The sequence below is a fragment of the Drosophila miranda genome, chromosome 2 (genome assembly GCF_003369915.1).
Source record: "Drosophila miranda strain MSH22 chromosome 2, D.miranda_PacBio2.1, whole genome shotgun sequence".
NCBI lineage: Eukaryota > Metazoa > Arthropoda > Insecta > Diptera > Drosophilidae > Drosophila > Drosophila miranda.
The window spans coordinates 31,720,436-31,743,025 of NC_046675.1; the positions used below are offsets into that span (position 1 = coordinate 31,720,436).

A 22,590-nucleotide genomic window follows, 5' to 3' on the forward strand; every position below is an offset into this window, starting at 1 on the left:
GAGCCCACCCGTGGCCCTTTCCCCGCCCAGTGTTCAGTGTCCAGTGCCCACCCCCTCCCTTCTTCCAGTGTCCAGTGCCCCTCTCCACCCTCCCCCAGTGTCCAGTGACGGCTCGGCCCGTGCTGCATTTTGGCGCAGTCGTTGAAGGGTCTCCGGCATAGCCTCAAGACTTTCATTGCGGCTCGACCTAAACGGAAATCTGGCTGAAGCTGAGGCAGAGGCCGAGTCTGTGGCAGGGTGGTGGGGACGAAAGAGTGGGGGCACAGAGAAGAGACGACTATGACGATGACGACGACGACGATGATGATGAAAAACGCACTCGAATTAAAAGGTTTCGTTTGGGCAGAGGCGGGGAGGGAGGAAGGGTTGGCCGGACAGCCTGCACGATGGAGTGGGGGGGCGCTGCAGTCCTGGGCTGCTTTTGGGGGGTTGATTTTTGTTGTGAATCAAATTAAAATATTAATGGGGGATTAATCTACGTGGAAGAGTGGCCTGCAAGTCCAGTGGCGGTGCACTGCCACTGCAGTTCTAACTGCATTTCTCATGCGTTTCTGCTGGCAGGATTCTTCGGAGGTGGCGGAGACGGTGGCGCCCCGGCAGACAGCCAGCATATTGCAATTTCGTAAATCAAACAAAAGGCAGGCCGCAGAAAAAACACCAGCGAATGGCTGGGGCGCCCCAGCCACGAGGCGCTCGACCAAAAGGACAATGCATACAGGACGAGAAGCTAGGGATGGCACAGGACAGAGGCGCAACTCGGCGGCTAATATGCATTGCACATGCAGCGGCAGCGCCGGGTCTTAAGAGGAAGAGGCAGACGCCGTGCTGCAGTGGCAGGAGGAGATGCCGCAGCGAAACTTTTTTCATGACTGTTGTTTCGGCAGCCCCCTGCCCCCTGCCCCATGCCACTGTTTGTTTGCAAAGCAAATGCATCCAATGCAATTTTTTTCGGCCCGCAATGTAGACGCAGGTCCTTGCTGCAATCAACTTTGCCAGAGGACCACAGAGGCAAGCAGCGTGGGGTGTGGGGCGTGGGGCATGGTTAAGCGGACGCTTCGCAAGTCAATCAGTCCAAAAAAACAAAAACAAAAACAAACAAAAAAGCGAGGCGAAGCCAGGAGCCAGGAGCCACAGCTAAAGTCCTTATTATCCTTCTCCGCGCCCCCCTCCCGTCTCCCCCCCGTCCATTGCCAGACGGTGGAAAAAATGCAATATCGAATGCACCCCCCTCCTCACCCCACCATGCCACATGCAACTAAACGCATCGCAGCCGCAAAGAAATTGCAATACAAAAAAAAAAGACAGGAGGAGGCGGAGAAGGAGGAAATTTGGTGGGCGGGGTCGGGGGGAGGGTAACGGCGGCTAGAGAGAGATTTTCAATTAAAAGGAATTGCTGCTCTATGTGGATTTTTGTGCTTATTAGGCAGCATGCAACACACACGCCCCCTCATCCCCTTGCACCCCCCCACTTGAAGCCCTCGAAAGCCCTGCCGCACATTTGGTAATCAATTTCTGTTGTTGCCGCTGTGGCAGCCACTGACTGACAATCTTTGCTAATAAGCTGCACCCCCTGCCTGCCCCCCGCCGCCCCTCTTCTGGCATCTCTCAGATACACAGATGAGATCCAGATGCACTTGCATTTATGCAGGATATTCCGATTTTTAGCCAAAATGAATTCCACATGCTGTGGCATGCCACGCGGCTGGGTTTTCAATTAGGCCAAGCCATCGCGATGCATGCCACACGAGTGGCTGGAGTGGCTGGAGCGGCTGGAGGCAAAGGATTAGTTCCATCATTATCTATGTGTCGCAGGATGGCGGGCGAGATCCTTTCTGCCGCATGGAAGTGCCGCATGGGCAAAATATTATATTGACAATTCCTTTGGCTGGCCCGAAACAATGCCAACGGAATGCAAATCCTTCACTCTGCTAATATTGTTTATCCCTAAGCATCCCCCCGCCCCCTCTCTCTCACTCTCTCTTCCCAGGAAGAACAAAGCCCAAAAACTATGCAAAAATATAACAAAAACCCACGAGAAACACAGAAAAACGGCGACCAAATCGAAAGAAAGGACCCAAAACTCTTTGACAAAAGGAAAAGCAGGTAGTCCTTGGGCCGGGGATCAACGGCAGGGAGCGGAATGAATGAAATGAATCATTGAAAAGGGGCAAGGGGACACTTCAGCAAGACTTTCCAAAAATGATTGACGAAAATCATGAAAATCCCGTGGAAAAACTGTGAGAAAATCTGCTCCCCCCACCCCTGCGACAGCTGTTTCGATATGCATTTCCCTCATTTGGCTGGCCATTGTTTGCGGTCCTTGATAGGGACTTCCATTTGACACTTTCGGCAGCAGCCGCGTCTTTGTTTGAACGGGTTAATTTGTGTATTTAGCTGAAAGAAGCAGCTGAGATTCGAGATTCGAGATCCAAGGCTGTGGCTGTGTCTTTATTGAGTATCGATATGCTCACGGGGAAACCCAATTAAACCCTAAGTCGCCACAAACCAGCGGCCGCACGTTCTTGCGTCTGTTTTGCACCTTTCTTCCTCTGTCGAAAAATGCAGATCATGGAGGCCAAGGAGTCACTGGCCCGTAATCGATATGCACCCGCATGGTAGGAAGGATCTGTCAAGATGCAGCCATAACTCATCGAGGGCAATGTGCAAAAGTGCCTGTATCGCATATCCTGTGGCCTCATTGTTTGCCAAAAGATGCGCAGCCCCTGCCTGGCCCGATCTCGGGGAGTCAGCTGCAGTCGCAATCTGTTTTGCAGCACGATCAAATATTGCCGAAAAAATCGTCTATCTCTCCTACCCTGCCCCGTCAGGTGGCGCGTGTCCGCTTGCGGCCAACTGTGATTTCCTCCGACCCTGCCGCGTCATCTGTTGTCTTGTGTGTTGCGTGCTGCGTGTGGTGCCACGTGTGTCTATGCGGCGTCTCTGGCTCAGCTCAGGCTCAGGCGGTTATCTGCCTCGAATGCCTCGAATTGGTGTCTGAATGCGGAATTACCCGCTTGATTATTAGCATTACGCTCGCTTTGGCCTACATTTTAGGCCACCGTCTCACCGCCTCACTGTCTGTCTTGCATGTAAATGCCTCTGCCTCCCCCTACCAATCCCATTTGGAGCCCAAGTGACTGGCATCTCAGGAGGAGACTGGGCGCCACTCAAAAGCAGAGCCAAGAGGCATCCAACACAAACGGCCAAAAGCTTTTTAATTAAGCCTCTCCTCTGCCTTGGCCCGGGACCAGGAGGGGACTGGGGGCTAGGGCTGGCATAAACTGAATCGGGAATCGAGGAGAAATCACAGAAAAACTGTTATTATAATCATCATCGTCTGCAAAGACCAGCCCTCGTCCTTCGTCCTGTCGGCTCCCCGTCTTGTCGCCTACTTTGTCATTATAATTTTTCTTTTCAGCTTTTCACCAAGGATGGGCAGGGGGGGGGGGATCCAACTGAAGAAATGCATTTTATTATTACGAGTCGAGTATTATTTGTTGTGGTAACTTTTTAATCATTCAACCTCCTAGGGAAGGGGGGGGGGCCCTAAAAGATGGGGGGAGAGTGGATTGGGGTTCCCTTTGAAACGAAAAAAAAACACTTTAAGAAGTGGCACCACTGGCCGGACGACTCTTATTGGTGCACCATCACTCGGACCGACAGACAGACACACAGACAAAGGCACACCAGACAGATACTCCTACACCGCAGATACGCTTCGGTATCCATCAGATACTCGAACAGCGAATGGGGAAAGCAGGACAGAGAGAGAAAGCAACAGCACTAGCCGTGGAACGAACCACCCTAAGAAAACCCATACCAATGCGTCCAATCCCAACACCAAAGGCAGCCGATAGATACCCGAAGCAGAAGACGTTCGTTTGCGTATCGGCAGGGGGGCAGGGGGAGCGACACAACCACTACAAAGGCCCTTGTTTTTGTATCTTCACAAATTCGCCGCAAAAACTTCCGACAAAGAGAGAGAGAGAGAACTTCGACGAACCAAAACCGAAGACGAAGACGAAGACACGAAGATGCGCTCGAGCATTGGCTTGTGGCTTCGTTTCGTTTCGTTTCCCCTCCCAAACGACGGCGTCATCGTTTCTCGTGTGACGTCACACCTCAAGAAACGCTTAAGGAAGCAAACGACCTTCATGGAGATCGAATGAGCGAAAAAATGAACGAGAGAACGAACGCACGCACAGTGGGCTGGAAAACACTAATCGTCGAAAGAAAAATAGGAGCTGGTTACTTACTGGTTTTTCCCATGTAAAATATGGATTTGTTTTTGTATGCCTTTTATTTTAATTTATTTTGTTCGGTATTTTTTTTATAATAATACACAAAATAAAATATTTTATTGGCATAAATATAGTAAAATAAAAATAAATACATTAGTTTATATTTTTAAATTTTTTTAATAAGTTTTTTCTGTTGTTTTTAAAATCATAATACAAACAATAAAAGAAATATTTTTATAGACTGTTCTAAAATATACATTTATTTTTAATTTTTTTTAAATAATATAATTTGAATTTGTTGAATTGTTTTTAAAATAATGACACAAGCTAAAAATAAGAATAATTTTTACAGACTGGTAAAAAACTAGAAAATATTTTTTAGAATCATAATCTGCTTCTGAGGGTCTTATATTTAGATCCGAAAAGAGACTTGAAATTTCTTGACATTACAAAAATTCATACAAATAAAAATAAACATAATAAAATGCGTTTTTACAACGAGTATTTATAAATTATCAGATTGAATCAAATAATCCATAATTACCAATTTTAGACTAGAAAATTCTAGAAATTTCAAGCCCTTTTTAGATACTCTCCAGAAAAAAGAATACCAAAAACTGTAGAGCATACAAAATATTGAACCTTATATTTTATAAAATAAAAATAACCCAAGGTCTCCTCCTATTTCTCAGTACCCCCTACTCCCCACCTTCAACTTCTTGAATTTCGAAATTAATTCGAAGTTCGAAAACCATTTTGCACCCACTGTGGAAGGCAGCGAACGAGCAGGCAACGAAAGAAGAGCGAAGGAGCGTAAAGACGCTCTCTCAGACGCTCTCTTGGACGCTCTCTCAGACCTGTGTTGCAAGAAATGGAACGAAAAGGGAACGAAGCAAAGGAAGAGGCAAAGAGGCAAGATCTTGGCCTGGGCCGTCGACGCGTTCAGTTCATTTCAACGTCGCGCTTTGTATCTTGTAGTTCTGGCCGTTCGCTCGCCGAAGAAGATACGCGGATACATTTCGGGATTAACACTAATTCGTTTTTGATTGCCGCCAGCGGGGCCCCCCCCCCCCCCAGATAGAGTGTAAGTAGAGTGTCCACTGGGGATTGTGTGCCTTATCTGGCGGATTGGATTGGAGGGCAGTGTCTTCTCGGGATGTCTGGTTAATCGAGTCTCCAAGTGTGTCTGTGGGGGCGTTCTGGCGATATTCAAGAGGCGTTTCACTAATTACCGATCCCCAAGAGGCGACAAGTGTATGTGTTTGTGTGTGTTTGTGTGTGTCAGGGGGCACATTAAGTGCTGAGGCATGAAAACATGAGGCGCCTAAAGAAGTCGCCGCTGAATGCCATGATGACTCAGTGGAGTTTTGGTTTGTTCTTCTTTTCCTCTCTCTCTGTCTCTGTCTCTCTCTCTCTCGATAAAGATCTCTTCAAGAAGAGGCAGCGCACAGAAAGAGGAGAAGGAGGTGGAGAAAACAAGAATCAAAATAGAGAATCAAGAAGCAGAGCCACAAAGAAGCGAAAGAAAACGAAGCAAAAGAAGATCCCATGGAGAGTCAAAGGGGGGCACAACCCGCATGTGTTTACATGTGCCTTTAGTGGTGCGGCAGGGGGGTGGGGGGTGGGGTCATGCAACAATCGGGTGTGGTGTCTCGCTCTCTGTGTGGGGTGCTGCATTGCTCTAGAGGGGGAGGGGTGGGGGGAAGGGGCTAGCCTAAATCCCAGTTTTCGATTCCCGGAAATTGCCCAAAAATCCAAGCGTTACTTTCAGCAAATTTTCGGTTGCTGCAACTTCTGTGTTGTTGTTGTTTTTCGCTGTGGCACAGATGTAGAAATAATACCCATACAAAGGCACAAAAGTGGCAGCTGCAATTGAATTATTCCACACACAGGCACAGAGAAAAGAAGGGAAGAGCGAGAGGCAGAGGCAGAGAGGGTAAGAAAAGTAAGCGAAGAGCAAAAGCAAAAGGAGACAAAAGGAGAGACGCGATGACAATGCCGCTGCAGGCAGGCAGGCAGTCACTCAGGCAGGGGATGAAGAAAAAGTTGCAACAACAAGTTAGGGACAGGATCAAGGACACACAGACACGCACACACACATGCAAGTGAGAACCAGAAATTGTTACACCAACAAGCAAGAGCGAGGGAGAGAGGAATGAGCGGCGAAGGCGCAAAGAAAAGGCAGATTAAGGACCAGTTCGTTCCTTTTGTTGTGTGTGTGTTGCATGCCTCATTTCTGGTTAGGTAGGCAGGCCATAAGGGTAGCAAAAGGTAGAAACAGAGGTGTGCTAGGTAGCCAGCCAGGATCAGAGTCAGGCAGGAGCGGAGATCGATGCAAAAACCCAGGCGAAGAAAACAGAAAAGAGAACACAAGAAAATGAGTCGACAATTAAGGGAACTGTGGGAAAGGGAGGGCGAGGGTAGCAGAGGGAGAAACATCATCAGCAAGGGGGGTGGGGTAGGGAAGGGCACGGCACAGTGGTGCAAAGTCTCTTCAAAATGGGACTGAAAAGATCAGCTAAGAAAGAGGATCAGAAGTGGGGAGAGAGATCTTGATTAATTGATCGATAATTTTGATGATTTATCGATGTTGTGCACCATGGATATATCCTAAAAACACAAAGAAATATTTCTTATTCCCATAGTCCCCCCATTTAACCACAGAAGATAAAGGAGGAGGAGGTTCATAATTAAAGAGTGAGATCTTGACTAATTTTTCGATGATTTCGATGATTTTTCGATCTCTTAGGCTATGAATGAAACCAAAGATCATAAAAGAATAATACCTTTTTCCATAGACCTTGCTCTTGAACCTTTACAAGGCCATTTTTAGCCATAGAGAAGGGATCAGAAGTGGGGAGTGAGATCTTCTTTAATGTATTGATGATTTCGATGATTTATCAATCTCTTACACTAGGAATATATCCAAAGATCACCAAAGAATAATCCCTTTTCCTATAGACCTTGTTCTTAAACCTTCACAAGATCCTATTTTACCATAAAGGATAAAAGTGTGCCAAAAATCGCACATCGAAGAAGGTTCTTTAGTGGGGAGTGTTCTTGATCAATTTATCGATCATTTCGTTGACTTATGGATCTCTTAGACTATGAATGTATCCAAAGATCACAGAGGAACATTCCATATTCTAATAGCCTCTGTTCTTTTGCCTCTACAAGATCATATTTAACCTTAGAGAATAAAGGAGGAGGAGGAGGATCATAATTGGGGAGTGAGATTTTGATTAATTTATCCATCATTTCGTTGAATGCATCACAAGCCCCGATTAATCCATAGGTGACTTTTCCGTAATAAAAATCCCACTACCATTTCCTAAAAACCTTCCCAATTCCCTTACAAATCTTTCAAATCATTAATTTTTCCACATTTTCCCCTCTTACAGAAAGCCAGCTGCCGTCGAAGGACATCAACGCATATCCAATCTACAAAAATTGGAAGGAAGGAAGGAAGCAAGGAACGAAAACAAACAGAGGATCGGATCGTAAACAAGGCACACGATCGAAGCATAGTGGGAAGGGGAAGGGGATCACAAAGGGCTCTCACTCGTGCCATATGAAGCATTAAGCCGCGTATAAGTGCCACCGGGGGGTTGCTGCCGCTTGCCTCCTAAAGGAATTCCAATTTCACAATTCATGCGGTGGCCGAGGAGAGATCCTGGTGACGGACTACTGCTGCTGCTGCTGCTGCTGCTTATCAGCCATGCCACACTCGACGGAGGGTTGCACCAACTAAGGGTCGGGTCGGGCCGGGCATCGGGGTCTTATCTTAAAGCTTGGACTGGGCCGTACAGAGGGTGACGTTGAAAAAGAGCAGATGTTCAGAGGAGAGAGAAAAGGAAACCCACAATTACAGAAGCAGAGCAGCAGATATTCAGGGCGCGTGCGCGGCATGCTTAGAAAGAGTCGTCCTTTGCACTCCACCCCCTGCTGCCAGCCACCAACCGCCTCCTGCTCCTGGCTTTCCATTTAGTGAGGTGTAGGACAGAGTTCTGGGCGTCTCCACTCACAGACACATCAATTCGGAACGACTAAATTTCATGTGCTGCAATGTCTGATGAAAATAATTTTGGTATTATAGATTTTAGTTTGGTTTGCGAGAGTGCTGCCTCTGCCTCTGCTGCTGCCGGCAAAGCGCCGCTAGAGAGGGAACAAGCCATAGGATTTACATTGTCGGACAAAGAGAATTGCGGGGACACGACAGTCATAGACACGCCCACCATTACGACCACAGGTGCCACGGCACAGCCTGCCACGCGCTCCAGCACGCTGGGGGCCACGGGGAGATCTGTGGGTGCCGGAAAAGCTGCCCCTGCCGCCGGCAAGGACGTGGGCGATGGCATGACCGGCGGCTCTGATCTCAAGTTCCAGTCGTACGTGAACGGCAACGGCAATGGGGTATACAAGATCGTCAAGACTCTGGGCAAGGGTAACTTCGCGAAGGTGAAGCTGGCGGTGCACATACCCACGGGGCGGGAGGTGGCCATCAAGGTGATCGACAAGACGCAGCTGAACACGAGCGCCCGCCAGAAGCTGTACCGCGAGGTGCGGATCATGAAGCTGCTGAATCACCCGAACATCGTGCGCCTCTTCCAGGTGATCGAGTCGGAGCGATCGCTGTATCTCGTGATGGAGTACGCCAGCCGGGGGGAGCTGTTCGATCATCTCGTCAAGCACGGCCGGATGCGGGAGCGGGACGCGCGGGTGATCTTCCGGCAGCTGGTGTCCGCCATCCAGTACTGCCACAGCAAGTTCGTGGTGCACCGCGACCTCAAGGCGGAGAACCTGCTGCTCGACCAGCACATGAACATCAAGATCGCGGACTTTGGGTTCGGCAACACCTTCGACCCGAACGCCCAGCTGGAGACCTTCTGCGGCAGCCCCCCCTACGCCGCCCCCGAGCTCTTCATGGGCCGGAAGTACGCGGGGCCCGAGGTGGATGCCTGGTCGCTGGGCGTCGTCCTCTACACGCTGGTCAGCGGCTCCCTGCCCTTCGACGGGGGCACCCTCAAGGAGCTGCGGGAGCGGGTGCTGCGCGGCAAATACCGGGTGCCCTACTACATCTCCATGGACTGCGAGAACCTGATGCGCAAGTTCCTCGTCCTCAATCCCGCGAAGCGCACCACCCTCAACGCCGTGATGGGCGACAAGTGGATCAATCTGGGGCACGAGGAGGCGGACAAGCTGCGCGTCTACCGCGAGAAGCCCATGGAGCTGCAGGACCCCGCGCGCGTCGACCTGCTCGTCGGCATGGGGCACAAGAGGAGCGACGTGGAGCAGTCGGTGCGGGGCCAGCTCTTCGACGACATCTACTGCACCTACATGCTGCTGAACGTGGCCAAGCCGCGGTCCAAGGGATCGTCCAGCACGGAGCTGTCAGCCGGATCCTCCGGCTCCGGTTCCGGCACGGCCACCGCCACCGCCTCACCACAGACAGCCGTCACGCCTGCCCCATCGGTGGCCCCATCCGCCTCTAGCCGCCCCACGGGGCCACGAATGGCCAATATCCTGAGTTCTCTGACGGCCACGACCATTCCCGCCACCGAGGCGCCAGCGACGAGAACGGGCACGGCTGTGGCTCCCGCGAAACCCACCCGAAGGACGCCCGCCCGAAAGGGTACCGCCTCCGCCGTCCGCTCCGAGAACAGCTCCCGCACCCGGTCCCCCCACACGACGCAGTCGAACAAGCGGGGAGCCGGCGGAGGCGTGGAGGTGAAGCCAACGCTCCTCAGCGCCCAGCGGCAGATGGCCCAGACCCAGAAGATGTCCGCCGCCACGCCGCCCCGCTTCCAGTACCTCCGCGAGTCGCACAGTCCCGTCCAGACGCCCGGCTCCGCACGGCGTCCCACCACTCTCTACGAGAAGGCGGACCTTGCCACGCCCCCTACCCCTACCACGGCCACAGGCGCCACGCCCATGGTGGTGCCAAAATCCCCGGCCATCGGCCATCGTCTGATGGAGCGTCTCGACGCGGCCAGCGAGAAGCCCTTCACCCGCCAGACCGCGGCCCGTGCCACCTTCCACTTCGGCCAGGGGCGGAGTGGCAAGAACGGCCGCGGTGGCACGGGCATTGGGGCAGACGACGACCAGACGCCCCCCCTCTCGGCGGACGACACAAAGCCCGCCTCCCGCGTGGGCTTCTTCTCGAAGCTCACAGCCCGCTTCGGCCGGCGGGTGATCCATCTGAACGAGAAGGACGTGGCCGAGCAGCGCAAGAACCTCACCAAGTAGGGGGATGGATCCATCTATAGGACATCGTGTGTGTGTTTGTTTTATCGAACCAGAATACCAACTAAAATCTGTAGGCTAATTTCGATATGAAAAAATATATAGTTTAATATAATTTAGGAGACAAGTTTCCAACCAACCCCCTCAAAACTGTATAGAGAACATCGAACTGTAGACTTTAAGCCGTTGAAAAGTGAATATAAAACTGCCAAGAATGGAAGGTGATAGTAGAGTAGAAGATGGACCGAAATTCGATTAAAATTTCAGCATAAAAACAAAAGCTTTTTTCCCCTATAAATAAAAACGATCTAGAGAGACACATCTAAGGGATCGCTGGATGGGCAGAGAGGTCTGGTGGGGGCCGTCTGAATTCCCGTGTTGCGTGTTGCCTCCGCCACACGAAACCGCAATCATTTTGCACTTTTCGAGGCAGCAACTGGGGGCATGGTGCAGGCGGAAGGAAAAGGCGTTCATACACGGAACAATATCCGGAAATAAACCAATAAAAGTGGGTAAAATTCCCGCCGACTTTCTGGTGGGAACCAAAACAGGGCAAGAATATGGATAGAGAGGGTTGAGAGCTCAAGGGTGGGTGGTGGTTCAGGTAGGACTACTGATTGGACTCCCCATTGGAAGCGGAAGTAGAGCGTTTAATTTGTTAACTGACGGAAGACGGGCCACAACGGCGGGGGAAAAAAACGTAACAGGTCGCACATAAATTAGGCTGCACTCACCCCTACCACCCCCTACCCTTATCCTGCTAGATACTTTCCCCGTTCCCGTTCCGCTGACTGATAAGATTGGGCCCAAAACCGAAATGCAAACAAAAGTACTCGCCGGCCGCGGCTCTATTTGCATGGGACTCTAGGCCCACGTAGCCTCGATTGTTTGCCCACAGGGTAGGCCACAACGCCACACAAATAGATATCTGATACACAGATACATATGGCGACTGATAGATAGAAATCGAAATAAATAGTACTTGAAGCACAAATAGAAGTGGTGCCTATGCAAACAGCAGACGACCAGCGAGTGCCGTCCTCCGATTAGATAGAGGGACACTCCTTCCGATAACCCATCCTACCTCCTTCTCCCTCCCAAAAGTATGCTGGGAAAAGTTACCAAAAAGGACGGAAATCCCAATAAGAAAGCCATCGTCTATGGCTAATCAGAGACGTCTCCTTTCGGAGAGAACAAAAGGGCCCAAACCGGGGACTAGGACTGGAAGTGGGGGCTAATTTGCGGCAACAACTCGTAACGAGCATGTAAACGAAAGTTCAACTGTTGCAAGTGTAACTGTAACCGTAAGCGGCACGGTTTCGATGTCAAGTTTAAGTGTAATCCGGGCCCGGCGTCTTGCCGGGACCCTTGACATCTAATTGAGGGTGGAACTGGTTCTTGGCCCGCCTTCAAGTGTCTGCCGGCAACGCCTTGAGTGTGACCCCGGCCTCCCCACAATTATGTCAATAGCCCAAGTTTTTTGTGGGGGGGTCTTGGGCCTTCCAGAGATTTGGTAGTGACAAAAGGTTGCTTGTAGTCTGTTGACTGTCGTTTCACCTTCTTGCCACCCACCCCCCCACCCACTGCCGCCTCCTTCGAGTCCTTTATTGTTTGTTTTGGGTAAATATTTTATGGCCCAAGAAACTGTAAACGATTCCTGGCTTTGTTCTGGGGCTTTGGGGGGGTCGACGACTGGTTTTTGTAGATTTTTTGATTTTTCCACAGATTTCTCAGTCGTTTGGCTTTTTTGCGGTTTCGCTTAAGAAACATTTTCCCAGGCTTTTCATCTTTTTTTCCATCGTTTTTTTTCCATCTTTTTCTTCTTTCTTTTGTTGGCTGCTCTTCGCGCTTGCCAATTAGCTGCTCTTTCTCTCTCCCTCTCCTTTTGGCCTCTGGAAATCCTTGGAGTTTTTCCTTTCTTATGCCGCCGCCAACCCTTAATTAATGGCTACCTCCCCTAGCTACCCCCCTGCCCCTGCCTTGCCTTGCCTTGAGTTTTGCAACTATTTTGTCTCATTTTCTGCCTGACTTAAGCGCTTAATAGTTTTCAGTTTTTGTCTATAGTTTTGCCCCCCCTCTGGCCACTCCTTCCCCCGTTCTTTTCCTTGCACTTTTCTTCCTCAAGTCCAGAACTTTTTCTTATTGGAAAGAGACTCCTCTTCGCTTCGCTTCGGTTCGAAACTTTGCTCTGGTCTTGTGGCCTGCGTCCTGCGTCCTGGTGCTTCTGTTTTTTGTGGTCGCCTGGCAGTTAATCAATTTTTTGTCCTTTTTTTTTGCTCCTGGATTGTGTGCAAAGTTTATATTCTACAAGTAGAAATATGTTACCCAGAAGCAAGGATGCGGCAGGGATGCGGCAAGGATGCGGTATGGGGGCAAGTCTTTTTGTGGTTTGGGTGCAAGCGAAAACTTTTAATTAAGAAAACCTTGAAGTGATTTATTGATTAGAGAGACCTCTCCCCTGCCCACTGCCCCCCCTCTCCCCTACCTTCTCTCTGGTCAAACTTTTTGTGCCCCACACCCACTGCCAGTCCCGCCTCCTCCTCAAAGAGTGAGAGAGGGACAGAGAGAGAGTCGTCGTCGTCGTCGTCGTCGTCGTCTCCGTGGCCAGCCAATGGGATTCCGCTCGACTTGCAGGTTAATCAGCGACTACGAGCGCTCGTGTGGCAGCAGATAAGTGCCTCAATCGTTGGAGGAGACAAAGCGGCAGGCGGCAAGCGGCAGGCAGCCAAGCGTTGAGCTCCAAGCGCGGCGAAATCAAGTGGAGACTAGGAGAAAAATCTAGCCGATTCGCTGCTTATGGAAGCGCAAAGAAATACACCCACTGTTCCCCACCCCCTCCCCCCTAGCAGGCCCCACATTGAGTCTGTGCAGCGTGGCAGAACGACAGACCCTCCCACTCTTTCACGAAAGTTCCACTCGCATTATAATTATTATAGTGCCGTGCCGTGCCGCTTTCGGCCTGGCCAATACGCAGCAAGAAATAAAGTCGAGGAACAAAATGGTGAGCACTTCCGCTGCCCGGCCCCCGGCTCCCGCCAGCAGGCAGCAGCTCTCTGCCGTTCAGTCAACCTTCAAGTTGGTCTGTGCCGCACATTTCACGCCCTCCCCCCCTGTCCACCCTCACCCCCTATCATTGCTTTAATTGTAAACAATATAAAGATAATCAGAGGCTCGAAATCAGTGCGTGGACGAGGAGCTCTGGAGACACATTGCCCCCAGACCTCAGAGCACCTCCACCTCCACCTCCACACAGAAGCGGAAGTGTCGCCGCGGCACAACAAAAAAGCGGAACTACTCTTGAAAGATTTGCGTTGGACAGGCACTGCCACACCATGGGCCACCTTTACCTGTCGCTGTTGCTGTTGCTGCCTCTGGGTCTCTCCCTTGTCGGCTTTCTGTGGCTTTTCATCAGCTTCGGGGGCTGTGGCAACTTCCCTGGCACTGCCGCTGCCACTGAGGCTGTCATGAGTTGTTGCCCCTCGCATATTATTAACGTTTTAATACGTATTTATGCTGCCCCTGCCCCTGTCCCCTGTCCCATGCCCTGTTTGCTTTTGGTGCGTGCTTTATGGGTAGAGAGGGTGTGTGTCTCCGCTCGACCACTTGTTGGCCAAAGCACGTGGGAAACTGTGCAAAGTGGCCATCGATGCAGCGCCGATTGTTACTACAACCGAAGGGGAGACAGACATTAAGCTTCCGCCTTGGAAAATTCCAAATGGAAATTGCATTATGGCGTGGCGTGGCCTGGCCTGGCCTGGCCTGGCCTGGCGATGCTTGAATGATTTTGCACCCAAAAACGACAGATTCGAGATCAGAGACTACGACTACTACTACTACTACTACTACTACTACATCCCCAGACAAGTGCTCGTGCATCCGGTCTGGGCCTCGGGCTCTGGGCTGTGGCTTGTTTTTATATAAGTCACCAGCGAATGGGTGTATCTCGCTCTCTCTCTGTCTGGCTCTAGATACTAAATACTAGATAGAGAGACACATTAGATGGCAGCGCACAGATGCTCGTACTCGGACTTGTCGTCCATGCATGCCGCGCACCAAATACGAAATAAATTACACTTGATTATCTTGTTGCGCGCCGCCTGGCTGCTGCTCGACTCTGATGCTCTGATGCTGCCACTGCAATGTCCGAAATAAAGATTAAATGTCACATGGGTACCCATAAACCCGAAGATCAGATGCCCTCTAGGCGGCCCTGGCAGGCAATTGGATCTTCAAAATATCTTTAGCTGGTTCTTTGGTTAGTTTTCTATCAAGAAATGCTTTGAGACCTTTGGAAATGCCTCTTATTTCTGGAGAGCCTCTGCTGTCAGTGATCTGTGGATCTAATGGATACTTTTCTGCCGTAGTTCCAGGGATCTAATGGCTCATTTTCTGCCTTAGTTTCGAGGATCTTTGGATCCTTTTCTGCCTTAGTTCTAGGCATCTATTGGACCCTCTTCTGCCTAAGTTCTCTGCATCTAGTGGACCCTTTTCTGCCGTAGTTCTAGGCATCTATAGTACCCCCTTCTGCCTTAGTTCTCTGCCTCTAATGGCCCCTCTTCTGCCTTAGTTTCAAGGATCTATTGGACCCCCTTCTGCCTTAGTTCTCTGCCTCTAATGGACCCTCTTCCGCCTTAGTTCCCTGCCTCTAGTGGACCCTCTTCTGTCCTAGCTCCAAGGATCTATTGCCTCTTCTTCTACCTCCATTGGCTCATCCATTCTGTACAGAAAGAGACCCTGCTACCCTCGATTCGATGACAAGTTCTACAAGTCATTTAGCGACTTAATTTCCAGCAGCAGCGCCGCGACTCATTCGTTGGCGATTGGGGGCTGAGTGAGAGATCACTGGGGGGTGGGGGTTTGGGGGCTTGGGGTATGGGATTTGCTCAGCGAGGCGTGCAACTTTGTCCGGCGCTCAAGTGCCATTGGCCGGCGGTCGAGCAAGAGCCACGGCTACAGGGCTCTATAGTATATAGTGCTTTATTTAATTCCAGATAATCATTGCGACTTGTTGCTCTCCGATGTCCGATGGCCGATGTCTCTGTCTGCTGTGTGTCTGTTCTGTGCCTGTTCTGTGGTGCTGCTGTTCTGCCGCTGCCGCTGCTGTTCTGTTGCTTTTTAGGGTAATTTTCTTTTTGCAATTGAATGAATTTGCGTTTCAGCGGTGCCGCTCAGGCCTCATTGTCCGGCTCTTCAATAAGAGATTATTTGAGGGCGGCTGTTCGGCTGCTCGGCTGCTCGGCTGTTAGATGTACATTTAGATGGTTGCGCTACGTTGCATGGTAGAAATTTTCACTTCCGTTCTTAAAACGCTTTCCGGCTGGGCCATCGGGCCATCGAGCCATCGAGCATCGAGCCATCAGAGGAGTTGTCGGTGCATGGCGAAACGAAGGTCCGAAAAACTTTCTACATTAGAAATTTCACCTGCCTGGTGGCTGGGTCTGGGTCCGGGTCTGATGCTGGGGCTTCTCGTACGAGGCATGTGGCATGTATGTTGCCTGGTAAACTTTCTTAGCCAAGAACAAAGCAAACAACTTGGCGGGGGAGTGGGTGAGGCAGTGGCAGCTCCATTGTGCGCCTAAAAGTCAACTTTAATTTTGCATTTTTCATAAGTAGCCTTAGGTGCACTTACTTATGCGGAGCACAAGAGGAGGAGGAGAAGGAGGAGAAGGAGGAGGAGCAGGAGGAGGTGGTGGAGGAGGAGGAGGAGCAGGGGAAGGTGGAGGAGCCGAAGCAGCAGCAGTCCGAGTGAAAAGAAAACAACAAAACACAACATAAAGGGGGCTTGGGGGAGGGGTTGGGCACATGAGGCACGGCTAAAGGACTCAAGCAGCCAGAAGAGGCCAAAGTTCTCACTGGAAATGTGCGGGAATGTGTGCGCACAAAAGTTGGTAATAAAAAGTCAAAACAGCAGCAGTAAAAAAAAGGGCCAGCCAAAGCAGCAACAAACTCATTTACACGGCATCGAGCAGGGGATAATACCGAGTCCTGCCCTGCCCCTGCCCTGCCCCTGCCCTGCCCCTGCCCTGCCCTGGTAAACCTTAAGACTTGCTTCCTTCTACGAGTACAAGTATTTTGTCGCTTAAGCTGAAAATAATTGCAGCAGCGGCAGCAAGCCTCCTGCTTGTTGCTTCCAGGCGGAGGGGGAGGGGGAGACACACGTAAGTGCGGCACAACGTGGCGGCGGCGGCGTCTGCTGTCAGCAAAAGGATAACACGGCGCATCATTATACACACACACACACACACACACACAGAGGACGCCCCCTCCATGCCCCACACACATGCAACTTCAGCAATTTCCGTTTCCGCTGCTGCTGTAGCTGTTGCACTGCCTCCAGCCTCCTGCCTCCTGCCTCCCGCCTCCTATCTATTTCCATTTCTAACCACCTTCTTCCAACTGTAGGACTGTTGCAAAGGCAAAGAAAATGTGTCTGACGAGGCAGCATTCGGGGCAATGTTGCGTGAAGAGTAGGAGAAAATTGAAACGGACACGGGGCGGTGCAGGGCGGGGAGGGGCGTTGCAGGGCCCCTCTGCCACGTCACTTTTCTTTGCCATTTCATCTTAAGTAGCACACAAATAAACAAAAGCAACGCCAGCAAACAGACTGTAGAGCGGCCCACAAAGGCGCCTCCTCCATATGGCAGCACTTTTCGATTAAGGATGCCCCCCGTCCCGTCTTCCCCCCAACCGTCTAGGTCTCATCGTGTGTGTGTGTGTGTGTGTGTGTGTCTGTTGACTTTCTAATTAAAAAATGAAGTCCACTCGAGCACAAAGGCGTTTCATTAGACCAAGAGACTGGACTTTGGCTCAGACTTAAAGCTAAAAAAAAAACAGAGAGGCATGCATATGGGGGGGAGGGGCGCGTTTACTTACCAAAATTTAAGCGGCTTTCTCATTGGATAACTTCTCGATATGGTGTAACCTGCAAGCAAAAAGCAGAACAATTGCACCGGAGGCAACACAAGGCTGTGATTAGTAATCGGAACGATTGATGGAAGTAATTTTTTGTATGGCTGTGGACAAGAAATGGTGATAGATCTACTGGGACTTTGAGGCTTGCCAAAACCCTCGAGAAAATCCCCAAACTTCTTTCAATTGAACGAAAAATATTCTGCAAAAGTTCAAATGAAAAAAACTTAAAAAAACTGCTAATCTTTCTCCAAAATAAATAGAAAACTGGCAGCTCGATGGCTTGGGGGTTTCAGAAATTGTTAGAGAATTTCTTAAAGTCTTTTTGGTTTTTTGTTTTGTTTTTTTTTTGGTTATGCTTTTTGAGAGCACCAATACCATTTGCGATATTTTACCCTTAATTTTTAACAGTTACAAAGCCAGAGGCGAGTGCGGGCCGCTCATGACAGAGCGGGAACAGCAGTCCAGGGACGACTGGACTTGGCCCCGCCACCAGGTGGCAGAGCCAGAGCCAGAAGCATCATTCCTGGTGCAGATGCAGATGCGGTTTCGTATTCGGATTCGGATGTTGGCGGCGCATTTCTCGGCATCAAAGGGGGAATTCACACAAAGGTCGTGGGTCAAAGGGGGACAACACAAATCACTGAAGCGCTGCGGTCAACACGGAAGTCGAGGGGTCGATGGGTCGATGGGTCGAAGGGGCACACTAAAACGCACTTTGCTCTCGGGGCGCAAAAAACAAAACAATTTTCTTCGTTTCTTCCTTCATTTACATTTAAGGCAAAGCCGCGTGGCATGCCACATGTGTTGCCCAGTGCCCGCCACTACATGCCGGCGAACACCTAAAGTTATGCTTCACTTTTCACTCTGTTTGGGATTCGGCTTTCGGGTTTCGCTTTTCGTTTAAGTTTTAGTTAATTTTATTTGTCGGTTATTCGCATTTGTTGCATCCATAAGGTTTTGCCAAACAAGGTTTGTTGCCGCAGCGCTTTTCATGTTGCAAGTTTAATTTAGAATTTCGAGCATTTTCGTTTGTGTGATTTTTGTTGTTTTTTTTATTATTTTAAAACTTATTTCTGAGCTTTTTTTTCGTTGGATTTTGATTTGGAATTTCTGTTTGAATAAATATTTTAAATGGATTTTATTATTGGAAAAATTATTGAAATGGTTTTTTAAAATATTTAAACTTAAATAAATAATTTCAATTGATATGATAAATAGAAAAACTTAAATAAAATAATTTAAATTCATTTTATAAACAGTAACACTTAAATTAATAGTTTTTAATTAATATTATACACAAAACAAATTAAATAAATAATTTTAGTTAATAAATAGGGAAACTTAAACAAATAATTAAAATTGATTTTATAAATAACAAAGCTTGAATAAATAATAATTTAAATAGATTTAAAAATAGTAAATAAAAGTATAAATATTACAACTTGAATAAATAATTTAAAAAAATTGTATCAATAGAAAAACTTAAATAAAATAAGCATAAAAACGGAGACTACTCATTTTTATGGAAATTATATATTAAATTAATAAATAGTGTATATTTTTTTTTTCTTTTTATGTTAATGAAAATAACTCAATAAATATTTTTACAAATAAATAAACATATTGTAATAATTATTCATATTAGATTAATTGTTTTTTTTTTCGTTTGTTTATTGCTCCACTGTTTTTTAACACAGAATTCTCATATTTTGTTAATTTCTTTTTAATTTAATTTCACAGTTTCCTTCGCTTTGTTTTTTGTTGTTGTTTGGGGATCACTTTGTCACTTTGTTTTTCGTTAAATATTTTTTTGTAGACACCTAGAGAGCCCTGCAAGTCCTTCCCCAAAATCCTGGGACATACCATCGCTGACTCAAAGGCAAAAACACAGTGGAACACGGCCAGAACTGACTGCCTGCCGTGTTTTGTTGGCTGTGTGTTGTTCCCTGGCTGAGTGACCAACTGACTAAGGACGAAGGACCTTCTGACTGGCTGGCTGCTGCTGACAGTCTGCCGCTACTTCGGTCGCTGCTGCCGCATCTGCTGCTGGCCAAGACGATCAAATGTCTCACAAGAAACGAAGAGCCGAAGCTCTGTGGCAGTGTGGCACAGTGTGTGTGAAAGTATTTATATAAAATTAGAGGCATGCCTCACTGTGTGTGTGTATTCAACTATATAAGTATCCCTGTCTCTCTGTGTACAAGTTGCTGACAAAGTCAGAGCGGGCGTCAGAGCGCTGCGGCGAATCTGAGGCGGAGGCGTCTCCTCGGGGCGCTTAATAGTAGATAATTTCCTGGCAAGTTTTTTACCCCGTCAAAGCCCCCCAAGACGCCGTGGAGGCCAATGCGCAGGCAGGATAATTGCTGGCCAACTTGTCGTATGCGCAATGTTCTGTTTGCCACAGCAAGTGGCGTCTTGTTTTGTGTTTTGTGTGTGTGTGTGTGTGTGTGTGCGGTTGCCACTTTGGTTGGCTAATCGAGCGCCTAACAGAGAGTGTCTACCCCCCCCCCCCCACGTACCACAAGACGAGAGAGCAGCAAACCGGCAATCGAGGCACTAATTGAGGAGGATCTGTGTGGCAGGAGGCAGCCTTACGATCGATACAGATAGCGATAGCGACAGCGATTGATAATTGATTATATATTTATGTATTATTTTTATTTAATTTATTTTTTATTTTTATTTAATTTTAAAATTGATTCTTCACTTAGCTTCAGGCTTTATTCGATTATTTTTTATTTTTATTTTTATTTGTTTTTTTTTTGTTGTTTTGTTGTTTGTTTTTTTTAATTGAAATTTAATCAGAATTGTATGGGTTTTATTTAGTAATTTTTACACAAGTCGAGAGACGGCATTCGTCGTCGTCGTCGTCGTCGTCGTCGTCGGCGTCTTGTCGTCGGAGAAAGACAGGCAGAAACGCAAGCAAAAACTTCTGCCAGCGCGCGTGACTAGAAACGTACTGAATTTCGTATTCAAGGATTCGAAAGTAAAGATGTCCTGCCAGAGTGCTGCTTGCTGCCTGCTGCCTGCCGATGCTGCTGCTGCTTCTGCTGCAGTCAACGTATGCCCCGTAAGTGTGTGCAACACTTTCTTGCAAGGCAAAGCCATGCCCCAAACCCATCTACTACCTAGCTGCAGCAGCAGCTCCTTTTTCGTATATACTCGCCGTGCCGGAGGAGAGCGAGCGCTCTTTTAAATATATGTATATCCCATATAATAATATATAATATTATTTATATATGTATTAGACGACGCCGGCAGAGGCAGCAGATAATTTCCTACACGCAGCAGGAGCAGAAGCAGAAGCAGAATCAAGGACCAGAAGGAGTCGCAGTAAGTGCAAGTAAGTGTGCGCCTGCTCACAGATACACAGACACGCACACACACACACCCATACGAAGAAACCCACCAAGGAAGGAGCCAGCCGAAGTCCGAGTCCGAGTCCCGAGCAGCCACTGAGGGGCGGCTGGGGCACGGCACGAGTCTGGCGTGTGTGTGGATGTGTGGGGGGCAAGGCAAGGCGAGACGAGGCGACCGTACGCGCGCGAAGCTTAAGAAGAACTAGAAGAGAAGAAGCAGGCAGGCAGCAAGCGGCAGCAGGCGACAGCCTTCCAGCTTCGAGGCGGAGGCTGCCACACACACACACACACACACACCCAGGCACTAGCCGAAGCAGCACGAAGCAGGCTGGCGCCGACGTGCTGCTGCTGCTGCTGCTGCCTCTGCTTCCAGGCGTAGGTGTTGTTGCTTATGATAATGTAATGCACACACACACACACACACACAGACGCAGATAGAGACGCCAGCAGAGAGACGACTACGACGCAATTAGAAAGCAGAGAAACCGAGACCCGAAGCAGCCGAAAAACATCCAGCCGAAGGCCGAAGGCATTCCCTGCCATTCTTCGTGGGCGGAAACGGAAATGGAAATGGAAACCAGAACGTCTGAAAGGACGCTCTCTCTCTCCCTCTCTCTGTCTCTGGCACAGACACATGCACATTTTGCTTACCCGTCGGAGGATTCGTAGGATATTCGTAGGATATTCGGAGGAGTCTGAGCCGCAAACACCCGCACGTGGAGTTTTGGCTTTGTCGATTTCGTATAAAAAATATATACAAATAATAATAATACGTACGTATATAATATTATACTTATAAAAAATGTTGCCAACAATCTTTTTGCTTTGTACTTTTGATTTTTGTAATTTTCATAATTTTTGTTTCTCTTCTTGTTCTTGTTCGGTTTTTGTTTTTTTGTTTTTTGTTTCGTTTTTTTGTAGTCGTTCCAAACTTAAAAAATGAGCTGATGATTGTGGAGAAAGTAGGCAAAGGCAAAGGCAAACTGGACTCAAACAATAACTGAGAAACGCATAACTGAGAGAAAGTTCTTCGAGAGAGAAAGTTCTTCCTGGAGAGACACTTGAGAAATCGTTCGCTTTTAGCCGGTAAATGTTTTCTTTTTTCTTTGTTTCCTTCCGATCGTTTTTCGTTTTTCGATATTTCGTTGCCAGGACTTTGGTTTTCGTTTTCGGAGGATCTTGTGATCTACGAAATGGCCTTCTTTTTTGCGGTGGCGGAGGGGGAATTTTTTTTGTTTTGTTTCTGTTAGTTTTAGTTGCTGATTTTGTTTGTTGTTGTTGTTGTTGAGTTTTTTTGAGTGCACGCAAACTTAATACTTAAAAATAAATGAAAACGTAATTGAAAAATCCGAAAATAAAAATTTGTTTGTACGACGACGTTGATGTGAAGCTTTGTACTAAAAATGCGAAAAATTATTTCGCCGCGAATAGGCCGAGAGGACGACCGCTGACGGTGTCGTAGTCGTTGTCGCGCGACTCTCTGCCCCAGCGCCGGCATCCAGTGTGTGTGTGTGGGGGAAGCATACATGTATTGGCAGGCAGGCAGGCAGGCAGGCAGGACATCAGTCCCACACCAGCATCAGCCGGGGAAACAACGCGAGCAGCAGCAGGCAAAAAAAAAAATGTTTGCCCGCCGCCGCCGCAGCCGCGAAAAAATACGCGAACGCAGGCAGCGGCAGAGGCAGAGGCAGCGCAAACACACAGCAGGCGGCCCCCACATCCCATGGGGAGGCCCCCCCCCCCCCCCCTTTGCAAATAAAATCCGCGGCAGCGACGCCACCCACACGAAAAAGGGAATGAATGCAAAAACAGGATATGCACACACACACACACAG

At 48.8% G+C, this 22,590-nt stretch overlaps 2 protein-coding genes across 9 annotated transcripts in view; one reads left to right on the forward strand and one right to left on the reverse strand.

Annotated features, from left to right (window-relative positions):
- Positions 1 to 22,590, reverse strand: part of LOC108155794 (homeobox protein prospero) — a 60,862-nt gene that overhangs the window by 32,193 nt on the left and 6,079 nt on the right. For 6 of the 8 annotated variants that reach the window (XM_033390182.1, XM_033390181.1, XM_033390180.1 and 3 more), the window contains exon 2: positions 17,358 to 17,406. The gene's annotated coding sequence lies outside the window, so the exon portion shown is untranslated. Of the gene's footprint in view, positions 1 to 17,357; positions 17,407 to 19,915; positions 20,008 to 21,406; positions 22,122 to 22,590 lie in introns of those variants that run through there. The other 2 variants (XM_017286866.2, XM_033390179.1) reach the window with 2 other exon arrangements.
- On the forward strand, positions 5,169 to 10,803 carry LOC108155795 (serine/threonine-protein kinase MARK2). The gene is made up of 2 exons (XM_017286873.2): positions 5,169 to 5,325; positions 7,643 to 10,803. The coding sequence occupies exon 2, from the start codon at positions 8,307 to 8,309 to the stop codon at positions 10,485 to 10,487; it is 2,181 nt and encodes a 726-aa protein (XP_017142362.1). The 5' UTR covers positions 5,169 to 5,325; positions 7,643 to 8,306; the 3' UTR covers positions 10,488 to 10,803.

What these genes read in the sequence shown, in the direction of transcription:
- LOC108155795 (XM_017286873.2), top strand. Translation starts at nt 8,307, where the DNA reads ATGTCTGATGAAAATAATTTTGGTATTATAGATTTTAGTTTGGTTTGC.